We start from the raw sequence: 17185 nt of genomic DNA, 5'->3' as shown, positions 1-17185 counted from the left end.
CGCACTCAGAGCTTAATTAAGAACTGGAAGTATCGTGTTGGACCCCAGACAGATTGGAGGATTTCTCAGGGTGCTTTCCACAGGCCTGCGGCAGGGCTCGTTCTCAGATCCCCGTTCCCTCCGTTCCTTCCTTCGGGCAAGGTTTGGTACTGCTCATTTATTACATTTTTTTCCGCTCGTTAAACTACCGCTCACATACCTTCCCCATGATACAGTCCTGTAACGCCTGCTTCCTGAGAACACTTTGTTTAATAATTGTCCATAAATGTTGGTAGGGATGGATGACACACTCCCTCCTGGTGTTTAACGTGCCGTTTGTGAACGTGCCCATTTCCCCAGTGAGATCACACAGCCGGGCGTCCTCAGGCGGAGCCGCTACCCGAGAAAGGAGTCCCGACTCCCCCAGCCATTGTTGGAAAGGGCGTCTGGTCCACCAGGGACGGTTGACTCGGGAGCTATGAACGTGAAGGTGTAGCTGGTCAGCGAGGACCGGATGAGTCTCTGTGTCCATAGAGACCTTCCCTCTCCAGCCTGGCCTGGGCAGGTTCTCAGGACGCGGTAGCTCGTAGCTCTACAAGCACCAGTGGCCAAAGTAAGTTGTAGTTACGGAACCCGAATATGCAGTGGCTCAGAGATCCGGCTGCGGCCTTCTCAGCACCGAGCCTGTGCTCACACCCAAGTGTGTCCCTGAGGAGCTGAAATGTCACGCGAGAAGAAGGTTGTGGCGCGCCTTTATCACACATGGCGTACTTCACATTTACTTCTTTGTACGGTGTGTGTAGACTGCATATACCAGTAGCTGGCAGGACAAATGGCTAAAAACACGGTGGCTCACAATAGGAATCCATCCTGTCCCAGCTCTGGAGACCAGACATCTGAGCTCCTCTTCCAGCGTCTAGGGCCCCAGGCGTCCCCAGGGCTGGTGGCCGCATCCCTCCGTCTCCGCCTCCGTCCTCATGTGGCTCCTCCTCTGCGTCTGCATCTCCTCTTTGGTCTCTTACAAGCACCCCTATCGTTGGCTGTAGGGCCGTCCTATTCCAGGATGAGCTCATCCCAGGATCTTTCACTTAGTTACGTCTGCAAAGACTCTTTCTCCAAAGAGGCTGATGTTCATAGACTGTCAGGGTGAGAACATAGATATATCTTTTTGAAGACCACCATTGCACTCCCCATATTCTCGTTATTTGTTTATTTATTTATTTATTTGGAAATTGATTTGAAATCAACCGGAATTTTTTTTTTTTTTTTTTTTGCCTATTGAAAGTTGCCATCTTCCATCAAGATGTCATATGAAAACTCTATGTTTTGGGGTTTTTTTAAAGATTTTATATGATTAGAGCACAAGAAGAGAGAGAGAATATCGAGCAGACTGTGCTGAGCGTGGAGCCCGACTTGGGGCGAGATCTCACGACCCTGAGATCGTGACCTGAGCTAATACCGAGAGTCGGACACTTAACCGACTAAGCCACCCAGGTGCCCCACGAAAACTCCATTTTATAACCTATTTCCAGGGCTTATTTCAGTTCTACTTCCAAAGCATTCCTTTTGAGTTGCGATTCTTTGCCCTCATCACTCCAAGCAAATATCAAAAGTACAATGTGTGCCTCAGGGCACATAGGTAGGTCCCTGGCATATATTTATTGATTTACTTCTATATTTTCTTCTTCTTCTTCTTCTTCTTTCTTTTCTTTTCTTTTTCTTTTTTTTTTTTTTTGCTCTTTGCAGTTTTGAGTATATTTCTTATTCAGTGTATTTCAGATTTTTTTTCTTGTGTTTCAAGATAGTAGAGAAGGTACGTCTGTTGGTTTCTGTGCCAGGACTGCGATTTTTATTTATGATAACTCTGCCGTAGATGACGATACGTAAGTGAATGAGCACAGCCGCGTTTCCAATAAAGCTTTATTTACGAAACCGGGGTGCCGGCTGCAGTTTGCTGGATCTTTGTGGCCTAAAAGGTAGAATTTAGGAAGCAGCCTTGCCCTCACCCAGCTCCCTAATGCGACCTATGTGAATGGAGATTCAGAGGCTGGCGGCTATAGAGGTGTAGTCTACTTGAACCAAAAAATAAAAGAAAAATAGGGCACAGTGTTACCCGTCCTCTTCCGTTTGATCTGCTCACATTTCCTAAGCACCTGCTAGGTACTCCATTCTGCCGTACGGATGAAGAATATAAAGAATGTAAAAAAAAAAAAAAAGAATATAAAGAACTTTATTCGTGGTCTGAAGGGGGTGAGGTTTTGAATGCCTTGCCCGCTTGGAGCGGAAATAGTACTCGCTGCGAGGCAGAGATTTTTCCATGCTTACTCTCCACTAAAAATAGATATTTATTTTTCTTACAGGTTTCCTCCGTTTTTTGATGACAACCCATTTGGCATTTACCAAAAAATTCTTGCAGGCAAAATAGATTTCCCCAGACATTTGGATTTCAGTGTGAAGTAAGTAAACCATTTCCCTCCTCACCCGGGGCGGAGGGGGGGGGGTGTTTATTTTTAAAATCACAGACCAGACATCACAGGGCAGGCGTCCGCCGAGCGGGACGGTAGATCACCTTCTGACCGCGCTGTGCCTCTCGTCTTTTGGGCCATCATCTTTCCACAGAAAGGGAAGAGGTTGTCGTTATTCTACGGTAATGAGACTTAACGTTTTCGTGACTCTTGGCCAGATTTTATGCCTTTTGAGAGAAATGACATTTACAATTAGCCAATCGAGGCATCTGTTAATCATATTTAGTAAGAGAGCCGTTTGGCTATTTGATGAAAAGGGTCCATCCCCCTCCACATCCCCTCCTCCCCGCCCCCTCTCGCTAGTTTTGCATTTGGCAGGAGGGTTGATGGCTTTAGCAGGTCTATCTTTTTCCTCCGTCTTAAATTATTTTCATTCTTAAATTCCTTTTTCATGCTGACATGGGGACTGATGAACACCTGCTATGAGAACTTCTCGATGGTTTCAATGTTAGCGTAGGGTATGCAGTTCATTACATTTGTGGTAACAGTGGGGAGAAAACCTAAAGTTTTCAAAATTTAAGAATGCTTTTGGCAGTCTAGTTATCTTCGTCCATCTGGTCACCTGGTAGACATTTTTTTTTTTTTTTTGCTCCATGGTTTCTCGTTCTTTCAGTGCATTTCCCAGGTGACGTGCTGGGTGTATCAAGCCCTGCTGATCCCAAGTGGGGTCATTTTGTTCACTCAACAACGAAACTTTTCTCTCTTTTTGCTATTTTTTATTTTTATTTACTTATTTTTTTTTTAAATAGCTTATTCAAGAGAGACACAGAGAGGCAGAGACACAGGCAGAGGGAGAAGCAGGATCCCTGTGGGGAGCCTGATGCGGGACTCGATCCCAAGACCTCAGGATCACGATCTGAGCCAAACGCAGATGCTCAACCACTGAGCCACCCAGGTGCCCCCTTTGCTATGTTTTAAAGCCACCTGTAGGAGGCGAGTCCAGAGAAAACTTATTTCATGACACTGGGTCAGCTGCTGGGACCACTGGCTGCATCTGGTTGCTTTTCCTTGTGGCAGAGGCCGTTTTGCTCCACCCAGAGGCTCACCGTCCAAGGAGAAGGCAGTGTCTCTCGGGGTTGCTTGGGCCAAAATTGTGTTGTTTGACACACTAGGCAAGTTTTAGAAGACGAGCAAGGGAAGGAGATTCCATTTAAAAAGAAGCATCCGAAAAAAAAAAAAAAAAAGAAGCATCCGGAAGGGAGGGCTCTTGTCCGGTGAATGGCAAGACGGCGAGGTGCAAAGGGACATGAAGCAGTCCAAAGCTTATTTTCTCTAGAAAGAAGTGAAAAATATTATAGAGCATTTCTCCCCCTGGGGTCCAAATCCAATTAGAGTTGAGTGACATGATGTCATGTGGACTTTTTAAACATTTACTCGTGTATATGCCAACAATTTCCCAGTGGTTTGCTTGGATTAAAATCTACCTATTTCCATTGGCGGATCTGCCAGCTGGCGGTTACCATTGAGCCCTGAAATTCTGGATTAATCTTGGGGCAGGTAGGGGGGCGTAGACCTGTACTCCCTTGGTATGGACGCACCCTGGTGGGATCCAGGCCACAGTACACACGTGTGGCTTAGATGTTGCTGTTGCTGCGCTTGCTCCGGGTAACGTGAGCTGGGATCCTTGGGTGCATTGCTGACTACAGATGGCGGTTGAGAAAACTTGACTGCTTCACACAATCGGGAGGTCTCCATGAGTTGGCTGAGAAGCAGGACCCTGATGAGTCTCGCATATCCAGACCGTTGCCGTTGGGCGCCACGACGGTAGAACTGTGACTCCGTTTCTCACCGGCCCCTGTTGTTGGCTCACACGAGCTTGGCGTCTGACTGTGTCACCTTCCTGCCCAGGCACATGTCTCTTTCCATTGACTCTGAGATTATTTATAACACAAAATTATTCAACACTAAACAGTTGAAAGGACAGAAAAGCTTTAGGGCTTGTTGCCATCGCGGTAGAACAAATACCTAACCAGTGTTTCTCCGTGTCTCGGAGCGGCCGGAGACAAGCCAGGCAGGGCGGTGAACACGATGTAGAATTTCAGGCTCCGCGAACCGGGGGATCGCCAGCGGACACGGAGCCCATCCCAGGATTCCAGGCACGCCCAGAGTTCACACACTTCCAGAGTTCCTACATGGCTTTGCCATATGGGACGGCCCCTTTAGTCCCATTACCTTTGTTTTCAGAACCATAACGTCTTGTAAGACTGTGATTTTATATTTTAAGTAAAACTTCATTTATTTACAACCCCAGTATGGACAGCTTTAAGTGTATGCCCTGACATGGCCAGCAGGAGTGCAAATAGTAGGGAAAGAGAAGGAGGAAAAAAATGCATTAATTTGGGATTGTTTGAGGAGAGTGCTGCTTGGTGATTCACAGTCTAGACATGAGGCACCCAAGGGTCTTGGGACCCTGGACCTTCGCATCTATCGCCACGGGCCTTGGGATCTCAGCCTTCCTGCCTTCACAGCCCATGCCTGTGCCTTGGGGTGAGTCTGGGCGTGTGCACCTGACCCCGGGGCACATGGTATATCTGAATTATGAGAAGTCGTGTCATGGGTCTTTTTGAGGCTGGGCCATGGGTCTTTCAATTGGTCTGAGGGATTTCAGTTTCTATTTGAAGTGTCTAGATATTATGATACATAATGTATCCAATAGATTATGTGCAAATGCACAAACACACACACACACACTTTTTATTTCCTTACCTTTTATTCTTACAAGTAGCCTGTCTTCTGAAAGTCTTGACGCTCATCTTAAACGTCAAATCCTAATAGGCCTGGCCTGATCCTAATTGGCCTGTATTCCGACACGGCCTGCTATTTAGGAGGAAGAATTGAGTGGAACCGCAGAGTTCAGGGGACTCACAGAAGTTTGTATGCTGTGGGAGAGCAAGCAGCGAACAGCCAGGATCCCATAAATAAGTAGACCTTTAGGGCAAAGCATGGCCATTTACTTTGTTAAAAGCAGATGTCTGGGATCCCTGGGTGGCGCAGCGGTTTGGCGCCTGCCTTTGGCCCAGGGCGTGATCCTGGAGACCCGGGATCGAATCCCACATCGGGCTCCCTGCATGGAGCCTGCTTCTCCCTCTGCCTATGTCTCTGCCTCTCTCTCTCTCTCTCTCTCTCTGTGACTATCATAAATAAATAATTAAAAAAAAAAAAAAGCAGATGTCTTCCCTTTGGGGACAGCCTCATAGGTATATTTTAAGTGAAATGTCGCCATGCTCGGGGCGGGCACATCATTTTCCCGCGTGTTCTATTGAAAGGCTCATTTTCTGCCCAAAGATTTAATGCACCTTTCCCCCTTCGCTCTGTCCCTCTGTGTAGCCAGCCCAGCTTTGTGTAAATTATTTAGACACCAGTATTGGTGAAGAAACCATTGCTGGAAAATGCTGAGGCAAAGTGAAAAATCGATCCTCTCTCCAAATGCATAACGTGCTGGGCGGATTTTATTGCTGTTGACATGCTGTGTTTGCTTGGGTCCTTATCAAGACGCGTCTTCTTCTTGTCTCCTTCCTCCAAACAGAGACCTCATTAGGAAATTGCTTGTTGTTGACAGAACCAGGCGCCTCGGAAACATGAAGGTCAGTGTTTGTTTCCATGTGTATCGCCCGCTAGACACACTCATTACCTGGCACCATACATTCCTATTTATAGAAACAAAGTCACGGTGATCGTGTTTAATTATGGGCCAAATTTCCAATCTGGGGGTCTGGGTAGGCGAAATCCAACTGGGTCTATCCAACTGGTCATCCCCTCTTCTCTCCAAACGATTACACAACTCACCGATGATCTGAAAGACGTCAGTATTTTGCTTATTTATTTCGATTTTTCAAATCACATTATTGACCTACAAATAAACCACATACCGTACAACCCTCCCCATTGAAAGGGTGCAGTCCAACGGCTTTAATACGTTTGCAGAGTTGTGCAAGCATCCCCACAGTCGATGTTAAACAACATTTCCTTCATGTCAAAAAGAAATCCCATAGCCTTAAGTATTGTTACCCGATCCTTCCGTCCTTTCTGCCCTGAGCAACCGCTAATCTACTTTCTGTCTCTGTGGAATTCCTCTTCTGGGCTTTCACGTAAATGAATTACACCATAAGGCAACTTTTTTATTTATTTATTTATTTTTTTTAAGGAAACGTTTTATGTGTGGCTCCTCATACTGAGCATCACGTTTTCAGGGTCCGTCCACGTGGTAGCAGGTGTCAGAGCTTCGTTCCTTTTCATGGCAGTGTCCTACTCCATGGGTGGAGCCCGTCGTGCTTACCCATCCATCTGTTGATGGACACTTGGGTTGTTGTGAATAGTGCCGTAAACATGGGTGTGCACGTTTGTGTGTGAATGAATCATTTGAGAATGTGTACGTCATGTATGATTTTCACAGACTTCTCATGTGGACGGGAATATATTTAAGGATGGTTGCATAAACGGTGTGATAGCTCATATGCGTGTTTTGTAGCTGCTATAACAAAGGACCAGAGTCTGAGATCCAAGTTGGGCAGGACCCCTGAGGTCCAGGGCAGGGGCTCCAGGGCGGGTCCCGCCTGCCTCTTCCAGTGTCTGGGGCCCCAGGCGTCCCTGGGCTGGTGGCCACATCCTTCCCATCTCTGCCTCCATCCTCATGTGACTCCTCCATGTCTGCGGCTCCTCTTCTGCATCTTACAAGGACCCCTGTCGTTGGATGTAGGGCCGCCCTCGTCCAGGACAAGCTCATCGCAGACCCTTCACTTACATTTGCAAACACCCTATTTCCAAATAAGTTCTTCACAGGTTCCAGGAGATATTTCGCAAACTTAATGTTACATTCAGATCCATTGGCTTCTTCCTGTGTCACAGAATTCATGTGTTTCTATCTTAAAAACTCCCAACATTTAATCGATTAAAAAAGTCACTGCAAGGGCCATAAAAACGGGGAAGAAGGGTAGAGTCGGAGGCTGAACACTTGGGAAGGGTTTTCAGAGACCATGATGCCCCCTGCAAGTTGGCGGTTGGCGTCACACTTGAGAATGAAGCAGACAGACCCTAACACATCGTCACTGTGACGCGAATACACTGATAAAGTAACTGGAAGGTACTGCTGGGTAGCTGTTACGATCTCTAAAGTTGCACATCGTGGATTTGAGTCCTACTCATGTGACTGACTAGCTTCGCAGCCCTGAGCCAATTATATCATTTAGTGAACCTCGGTTTCCGTGTCTATATGATGAGGACTCTAAATATCAAAGAAAACGGTCCACATGAAAATAGGTGGCAGATGCAGAAATGACCATGTGTCTGTCCCGTTTTATCTCAAGAGCCTGAGCCGTAGTCTTACCCTTATGTGCAGTTCACAGTAGTAATGACCAGATTTGTTTCTACTATGAATGAAAGCAAACTGAACACAAACAGCTTCATTTCCTTCACTTATACATCTCCCCCTAGCTCACGGCCTAGGGATAATTAATTAATCAAAACATAGCCCTTTTTTCTTTTTTCTTTTTCTTCTTCTTCTTTTTTTTTTTTTTTTTTGGTGCTATACTAAGCAAGGTAGAGATTACCTGGAATATTTTCTTTGCTGTCCCGTGAAAATTCTGTCTCCTGATGATGCCTGTTTCTTTTGAAGAATGGAGCAGATGACGTGAAGCGACACCGGTGGTTCCGAACTGTGGATTGGGAGGCGGTCCCACAAAGGAAACTGAAGGTACAACATACGTTCGCGGGCGACGGGTGACTCAGCATCCTTTACCTGTCTTCAGCGAGGGGCAGAGCCTGACTCTGTGACTCATTTATTTATGGCTGGTACATAATTAATTTGGGGAATACAACTGATCATCTCAAATCGTCAATAAGCCAAGATCCCTTTTTAGAGGAAATCTTAGTGCTACAGAAACATCTAGAGGTAACCAGTTAAGATTTTTCCATCAGATTTTTCTTTTTTAGTCTTGGCTCTGTCCCTCACTGGAACTATGACCGGGAAAAGTCCCATCCCACCAACTTCTAATGGGGAATGATAGATGGCATAACACAGATTAGGTGTTCACCCAGCAGTTACGGATATCGTGCAGTGATGGTGGTGGATTAGATGGAGAATGCTTTCTAGATCACCGTTCTTTGAACGGACTATGTAAATATAAATATATTTTAAAAGATGTGTTTATTTATTTATTTTAGAGGAAGAGTATGTGCGCATGAGTGGGGTGAGAGGCAGACAGAGGGAGAATCCCGAGCCGACTCCTCAGTGAATGTGGAGCCAATCAAGGGGCGCGCTTTGAACCTCGAACTCATGACCCTGAGATAGTGACCTGAGCCCAAATCAGGAGTCGGCCGCTTGACTAAGTCACCCAGGCGACCCGGAACTGAAATTTATCTTTGACAGGAGTCGTCAATAGTGACATTCTCAACTTTGCACTTTTTAGAGTCAGTGGGAAGACTTGAGAAATGCTAATGCCTTTCTGGACCCCTAGCCCAGAATCTTGGGTTCAGCCTGGACCACTAATGTCTCAATAAGCTGCTTTTAACTTTTAAATTTTTTTTGTATTAAATGATTTATTTTTTTAATTGAATAAATAATACATTTTCAGTGTTTAAAAACCAAATCTATATTAGGAGGTCTGCATTACCAAGAATTACTCCCTTGTTCTATTTCCTCCCAAAGCCTCTTGCTAATTTTTATAAATAAAGTTTTATTAGCACGTGGCCACCTCCATTCATTTACATGTCGTCTGAGGCTGCTTTCCCCCCCCCACCGAGGCAGAGCTGAGTAGTCCCCACAGAAATTCGACAGCCTGCAAAATCAAAAATATTTCCTGACTGGCCCTCTATGGAAAACTTTGGCCAACCTCTTTGTCAATGCCGGTGACCTCGTATTACTGATACAGGATTGAGGCTTGGTGTCAGTGATACTGAAACTGGCACCCGTTGTTCTTGACATGTTTCTGGGATTTTCCAAACCCTGGCCGCTGGACTAGCTACATCAGAATCACTCAGACCTGGGAAGGCCTGGGAATCTGCATTCACAGGTCATCTGGGTGGGTCTCAAGTCTTAAAAAAAAAAGCAAGTGTTGGCCACCATCCTTCGTTCCTTCATTCCTCATCCTGCACCGTTGACGGATACTTTATTTGCAGTGTCTCTGATTCGAAGCTTTCTGCGTTCATAAACCAAGGGAATTCAGCTTTGGTTTTTTTGTGCCTCCCCCCATCATTTCCACTTTTATGTAAAGGCATAGACATGAAGGGATGCACGTCCCACCCAGGTGTGCAACGTTGGAAGCGACATTGCTTCCTAACTGTGCCTTTGTGTCTTGCCCTGGTCCCGCAGCCCCCCATCGTGCCCAAGCTGTGCGGCGAGGGTGATACCTCCAACTTTGAAGCATACCCCGAGAATGACTGGAACACGGCCCCTCCAGTGTCTCCAAAAGACTTGGAAGTCTTCAAGAATTTCTGAGGGCAGGACCCACATCTGGAAGGTATATCTTTTGTTTCAATAATTACACATCGGGATCCCTGGGTGGCGCAGCAGTTTGGCGCCTGCCTTTGGCCCAGGGCGTGATCCTGGAGACCCGGGATCGAATCCCACATCGGGCTCCCGGTGCATGGAGCCTGCTTCTCCCTCTGCCTGTGTCTCTGCCTCTCTCTCTCTCTCTCTGTATCTGTCATAAATAAATAAAATATTAAAAAAAATAATTACGCATCAGGGAGGTTGAGTGTCCCCATGTCAAGGGGATGTTGCGTTGGCCGAGTGGTGCATTCCTCATCCACTGGGACAGGAGCAGTGGGGCAGAGCAAGATGGAGGCCTTCTTGGCGGCAGCCTCAACGCTCCGGAGTGTGTTACTCAAGGTGGGCAGTGCGGCCAAGACAGCATTGCCTCCGGCCTCATGCTGCCCAGGAACACGTTGTATGGAATTTTCTAAGCTCGATTTGACATTGAAAACAATGGATTTTTGAGTCTCTCATTTCTTTGAACCTTTGAAAGTCTATGACTCTATGTGTCTGGCATCTACGTATGGCTTTGAAGGATTTTTCAATGTGGGTAGTAAAGATCTTTCAGTTACTCCCATTCCATGAGGAGCTTGGTTACATATACCACCTAAATCAGGTTTTCCTTCTCGTGAGCATATTGCCGATGATATGTCTACCCGTGACTTTTCTTGCTTTTTCCTGTGTTTATCTCCCCAACAGCACTTATGAGGAGTGGGAGGAATAATTGGTCAATACCGTGTGCAGACGATAGCACTATAGAACCCTGGCGGGGAGGCAGGCATGGTGCCACCAGAACCCCGCTCTGGGCTGGTATTGCCACGCCAATACTGAGAGGAAACCTGCCTAAAAGTTAAAACATAGTAGAAAAAAATTAATAAGAGAAAGAGATGGCTGTGTGGATGAGAAAGGAACACATCTGCTCGATGGGTTTTAGTCTTTTCGACACATAATCATCGTTCTCCTGAGGTGCTCTTAAAATGAAGACTCTTTTTAGCTTTTCCAATTTCTGCAAAGCTAGTGAAGTCCAGTTCATGAGTTTTAAAGACAAAAGATGTTTCTAAGTTTGGTTTTGTTTTTTTGTGTGTGTGTGTTCTGTTCGCTTGCTTCAATTTTGAGTGATTTGCCCATAATATTTTATGAATTACTTTTATTCAGGCATCTTCCAATGATTGGAAGACGTGGATTGCTTTCTGGTGGAAGACTCATCATTGATAGTCAGAGGCTGGGGCCTTTTTGTAAACGACACACTGTTTAGTTGACTTAGGGAAACACAGAGCTGCTGTCCGATGGGTTTTGTCATGTATTCAGTGGATAGTTTTCTATTCACGGTTGAGAATCATGCCCCCAGCTGGTCCAGCTACCTTTCATAAAGCTCATTTCTGCACATAGGAATAACTTCTCCAGGTGGGGCATGTCCTTGGGAACGGATGCACAAACGGCATTTTCTTTTTTGCACCTGGAATCATTGTGGACGTACTTGGGCCAGTAGTGGGGACACTGCGATGACCTCCTTGGCGAACCTTGGGAAATCAAGAAATCATTTCCCTGATCTGTTTATTCCACAACATTGGATCCCAGTCTCATCCTCGAGCAGCTGGACATGTTAACATTTTCATGTGTTCTCAGCGTTTTGTACACGGTGGTGGGGTCGAGGGACGACACACAGAGCCCTGAGTTTTCAGCACCAAGTGCCCAGGCGCAACCGCCCGTGCAGGAAGGTATTCCTTCATGAAGCAAAAAATGTCTCCCAGTGATGAGACACAAGTGCAGCTTCATCACTGCCCTCCAGAGCCGAGGAGGGAAAGACACTTGTCTTTGGAAAGTGAATTCTCACATCTCTTCAGCCCTTGGAGCACTGTTAGCACACCTGGCATGGAAAGACCTCACACTTTGGCTTTTATTTGGCTTCATAATGGAATGTTTTCTGTCGAGCTGGAAGGGTCTGCAGCAAAGCACATCGAGCAGAACCTGGTTTTGCTTGTGCAATCCATCTAATGTCTTCTCTTAGCATAGATGAGCATGGGATAGTCGTATGCATGATGCCATCATATCACATTTGAGACCCACCGTTAAAATACTGCTTAATTTTTTTATTAGAGATTTATTTACTTATTTAGAGAGAGAAGGGCAGAGGGAGAAGGAGAAAGACTCTCAAGGACACCCCTCACTGACCGTGGAGCCCGATGTAGGTAGGGCTCAATCTAACGATCCCGAGATCTGAAATCAAGAGTCGGATGCTAAACCCGGTGCACCACCCAGGCGCCCCACAGCTTAATTATTTTATTAAGCATCTCCCTTCCCTTGGAATTCCTGCTTGTGGGTCTTTGCAAGAATTTCAATGGAAAGTTTCTTCTTGTGTGTGTGTTTTATTGAGTCGTTTTTGAGTTATGAGTATGATTATGACAAAACGTACCCTGTCATTCTGAAAACTAACAAAGTCCTTTCTCTTATTTCATGTGGCACACAGGATGGCTTGAAGCCTGCCGGGGACAAAGAGCTGCACACGAGTCCTGAAGAAGGGTCATGTCCGTGGGATAAAGACATTTCCGAATTCTGTACGTCAGGATGTATATAAAGAGACTGGAGATCCGTACAAAGTCATGGACCTGGCATTATTTAAGCAACTGGAAATTAAGCATCTTTAAGCAACTGGAAATCTACTGCACAGTAGGACATTTTGGAAAATTGTTTCGTTGTAGATTTTATCTTATCTCTTAGTGTGATGAACCTACTGTGATATCTTGGTTTTCCTCATAGACTTAACTTTATAAGTTTAAATGGAGCGCGTTCAGTTATAACCACAGGTGGCGTGTGCGTGCGTGTGCGTGTGTGTGTGCGGGTGTAAAAAGACCATATGACTGGTGCACAGGAATTGTGCCGTGATGTAAATCTTCATACTCAGCAGAGCCTGTGATTATTTTCCAAATTGCCCTTTCCAGATCTGTGTTTCTTGGCGACAATAGCTGCAACAGATAGGACGTGTTGTATTTTTTATCATCTTCTGTGCGTTTTGTAGTTTGTGGAGAAAACATCGTGGGGTGGTCCACATCCCATGTCTTTAGTACTTCATGTCTAGTGACTTTAGGTCTTGAAGCCAAAAGGGGAAGAGGAGGACCTATCAATTCGAATTTGAGTCTTAGAATAGCCAATAGCCATTAACGTTCTTCAAGGAATTGAACGCGGTTCAGAAATTTCCTGCATTATATCCAGAAATTTCATATTCCGTTGTGAGGGTAGGGGACGGGTGGCTTCCTCTTAAAATCCAGTTGAGTTCTAGCTTAAACAAAATGCAGAAGCTAACAAAGGACTTTCCATGTTGCCTCAGTGGCATGGATGACCTTCATGCCAAGGTTTTCTTCTAACTTTCACTGTGGGAAAAAGTAAGACACCAATGAGCTATAGGATGTAAGCTCTCAGCGTCGTTAAAATTAACCTCTCTTGTTCCTGTCCCCATAAATGTTCAGTTTGAGAGCGTTTGACTAGTTTGCACACTCTGGTCTTATCATAGGTAGGGCGGCCCTGTAGAGACTTCTCAGGGCTGGGATTCTATGTTTTCCTCTCTGGACCTGATCGTGAAGACACCACGACGAGCACCCTGCACTGTGTTTTCCCCTTGGGATTGACTTAATGAAAGGTAGTTGTGGACTGGGCTCCAGGGAGCGTGTTGCTAGATGTGCGTCTTCCCAGAAAACGGCGCGTGGACTAGAGGTCCGTGCTTTCCATGATCCATTGGCTTCTGTCTTGTGCTTCTCTTCCTCATTCTGAACTTTGCTGTGTGAATCTCAAGCGGTTGCCCATCCTCTGCTCACCGTGACTCAGCTGGACAAACAGAGCTGCTCACACCTGTGACGTGCCTGGTAGTAGGTGTCAACGATGACTTTCTAGTAGGCACCAGACCCTTCAACAACTGCAGAGGGACACCCACACAGACCTCCAAGACCCCTTGCATACCCTTTCTTCTCCCATGCTGGGTCCAGAAAAGTCAGCATGTGCATGCCCTGGGAGATATGTTGGTGCACTTGGATGCAGGAAGACGAAAGACTGTGGACCCTCTCAAGGTGTCTCCAGCTCCCACGTTCTTGAGTCACCTCGTGGATTCTTCACCATCATACACGTTGTTTTCCAATGCTGGGCCTGGGAAGGCCTTTTCTTTCCGTGTGAGCTTTCCTACCTCTCTTCTGCAAGCACATCTACGGAAGCAGAGAGCCGCCGTGGGGGGAGAGTCACACGTGGGTTTAAGCAGCAAAATGTCGATGGCCATCCAGTCGTTTAGCAGCTTTGAGCAGATACTGCTCTCAAGTTGGAAGGCCGGGGCTCTGTGTGCCGGAAGATGAGGTGATGAACACACGCAGTCATCCAAGCTTTACAAGACCCTGAAATCGAAGCCACTCGGTATCTCCTCCTTTCTCATGCGTGAGCTGCTCTTCAAATCCAAATCCAATAAGATCAGAGTGACGACAAGATTTAGTAAAATAAACTCTTTATAATGTATAATTCAAAGAAAAATTATTTTCACAAGGCGTGCTGTCTGGATGTTCCAACAGAACAGTGTTTTTTAGCCTGTACTGAGCAATGCCCATGCTGTTTGCATTAAGTCGGGTGCCAGAACCGGCTATACGTTCACCATGAAGTTTCTTAACTGATCATTGGCTCTTTCAAGGCTAAGTCAGCAAAGTGACCTATGCACTGAGATACAAACCCATGAGGGAAAGCAAAGATCTCGTGTCCTCTGACTTGTAAAAGTAAATTATTATTATCTTGGAGCCCCGTGCTTCAAAAAATTAAAATAAATGAAACACCTTTTTGAACACGGTAAAACGTTGTACATAGATACACATTGACCCATACGCATATTTTCAGGTTTAATTCTCACCGTCCCGGATTTAATATAGGATATGAAAATAGCCTCAAGGAAGCATGAAATACATTGCCTTAATTTTGGACAGATACGCACACACACAGACACACAAAACGCCAACATTGGAATGCACAGATCACACAGTTCTTTAAAAACATTGTCATCAGCCATCCGCCATGCAAAACAAATTAAAAATTAAAGGGGATTCCAAGAATACCAGATGGTGTTAAACTCAGTCTTTGCCATTTCAATATTCAAAGTGGCACATGCCGTGTGTTAACTGCCCGTGGCCGGACTGTTAAATTACACAGAGTGACGTAATGCAAAGACTGATTCAGTCAAAATGAGTCCCAAACACATGGGACCCTCACCATATATAATTGAGAAATACTTTATTCGGGTGGGGACACTTCAATTTTCAGGTATCTGGTCAAACATCCGTGCGCAGAAGTCACGAGAAGAAACGTCATGGAAACATTCGCAAAATTCGCATCGGGGAAAAGCTACAGACTCCTTTTGTTCTATGCAATTTTATGAGTTGGCAATATTTTTCTCAAATACACGTACCATTAAAAAGAAATTCCTCAGGAAACGCATGTCTTGCGAAGAAGCGTGTTGGGGCGGGTGCTGTTTTTCCAAGGGGATTGTCACTAACCCGGTTGGACACACGGTCTGCAGAGCTAAGAAGGAAATTAAATCACCACCGGCCGTACAGCATATCCTCCATTTGCGTTGGGTGACTTCCAGCTCTTGCAGAACACACGTGAGGGTCCTGCCGGGCAGAAACGTATCTGCTAGGCCAATGCGGGCATCGCGATTTCTGCTGTTGACCTGTCGATGCGTCGCAAGAAAGCCCGGCAATGAGATCGATGGATGTGCCCGGCTCACATCCTCTTCCCACCACCCCCTCACCCATCTGTCCGTGAGCACCTGGTACAGCGTTCTGTTTCATTCTGTGCTCTACACTCAAGGCCTCATTCCCTGGTCACCAACGACAGGATCGCTGGTACCGCTGGGCCGTCGTGGGAACGTGGGATGTGTGGGATGCGTTTGCCATTTCTGTGTATGACCTACGCTGCCTCTAGATCTTGGACCAATTTAACTGTGAAACTATGGCTCCACGCCATAAACTGAAGGCCCCAGAGCCCCCACTCGCTAGCACTGAGGGTTGCCCGCCCCGGGGAGTGCTTCAGTCTGTGTCCAATCCCACGACAACATCGACATTCTTGTTCTGACATTTCTTGGTTACTGTAGTGCAGGAAAAATACTTGGTTGGATTTTTTGTTGTTGTTCCCCCAACCAATTGATTTGACATCCTCAAATGATGTGCATTCTCAGAAGCCCCTGACGGCTCCCGCGGTGCAGATTTAGAACGTGATGATGCCTGAGTTCTTTTTCCCGGAGGTCCATCCACCGAGAGTATGGGTTTTATCGGCGTTGGGCGGGTCCTGGGTATTGTGCCGCGTGTCCCCGTTTCTTACGGAGATGAGAAGGCCTTGTCTTTGCTTCACCGTCAGTGGACGGTGTCCACTTACCAAAACCGAGAAGACAAGCACATGAACGGTTGTGTCAATAATGTATTTGGGTAGTTTGATGTGTGTGTGCGTGTGTGCATGTGTGTCTTGATGGGGGTGGAGTGCAGGAGGGGTGATATCACCAAGCGTCACGTTTCCCTGTCAAGTTTGCTTTGCAGACCCCATGGGCTTGCATCCAAGGGAAGGTCCTACACAGTCAAAGGCAAACGTGCTGTAATGGTTTCCTGTCAATTGTCCTGTTGTAACGCATTCTGTGACGCTTTCGTTGGCTCTTCCCTGGTGGACACGACTGTTAACTTAAAGGAAAAGTCATTATGCGTGTGTGTGTGTGTGTGTGTTAGCAGATGGGATTTCAAGCCTTCTGACACTCAGGGCGTCTCGTCCTCTGAGATGGTTTTTCAGTTCTGCAGAGCGGTCGTAGCTTCCTTCTTCCTTGCGCTGTGCTACGGGCAGCCTGGCCGGGTCACCCGTGCACGTGTCGGGGGCCCCCGGGTGGCCGTGGGATGCCGCAGATGCGAGATGGAGTGCCTTTGCAGGTGCGGTGCGCCCCGGCGAGCCAGCACTGGGAGCCCTGTGGGGTCATCCCAGCTTCTCATGTGGAAAAAAAAAAAAAAAAGTCTTGCTAATTCTTTCAATTCTTGCACAATGAAAATCACTGTGATTTGTATATATATATACCCTAGGAAAATTTTACTGCTGCCTAATTTATGTAATAATACTATTCATTCCAGGTTTGTTTAATAAAAACTTTGTATCTTTTAAGACACTTGACTCTGGTCTGCTTCTTTGGTTATAAGGCAAGCTTTTCTGGGTTCATCTA

General features: G+C 46.2%; 1 protein-coding gene across 2 annotated transcripts in view; it reads left to right on the top strand.

Moving 5' to 3' along the window:
- Nucleotides 1-17127, top strand: part of PRKX (protein kinase X-linked) — a 74024-nt gene extending 56897 nt beyond the window's left edge. For both annotated transcript variants that reach the window (XM_025435735.3, XM_035711724.2), the window contains 5 exons: nucleotides 2340-2435; nucleotides 6031-6088; nucleotides 8116-8193; nucleotides 9811-9958; nucleotides 12440-17127. In XM_025435735.3, coding sequence (XP_025291520.1) covers nucleotides 2340-2435; nucleotides 6031-6088; nucleotides 8116-8193; nucleotides 9811-9936 — 358 coding nt within the window. In that variant the 3' untranslated portion in view covers nucleotides 9937-9958; nucleotides 12440-17127. The remainder of the gene's footprint in view (nucleotides 1-2339; nucleotides 2436-6030; nucleotides 6089-8115; nucleotides 8194-9810; nucleotides 9959-12439) is intronic.
- The last annotated feature ends 58 nt before the right edge of the window (nucleotides 17128-17185 follow it).

Source organism: Canis lupus, chromosome X, assembly GCF_003254725.2.
Source record: "Canis lupus dingo isolate Sandy chromosome X, ASM325472v2, whole genome shotgun sequence".
NCBI lineage: Eukaryota > Metazoa > Chordata > Mammalia > Carnivora > Canidae > Canis > Canis lupus.
Note: the sequence above shows the minus strand (reverse complement) of the source record. Positions and strands in the feature narration are given on the sequence as shown.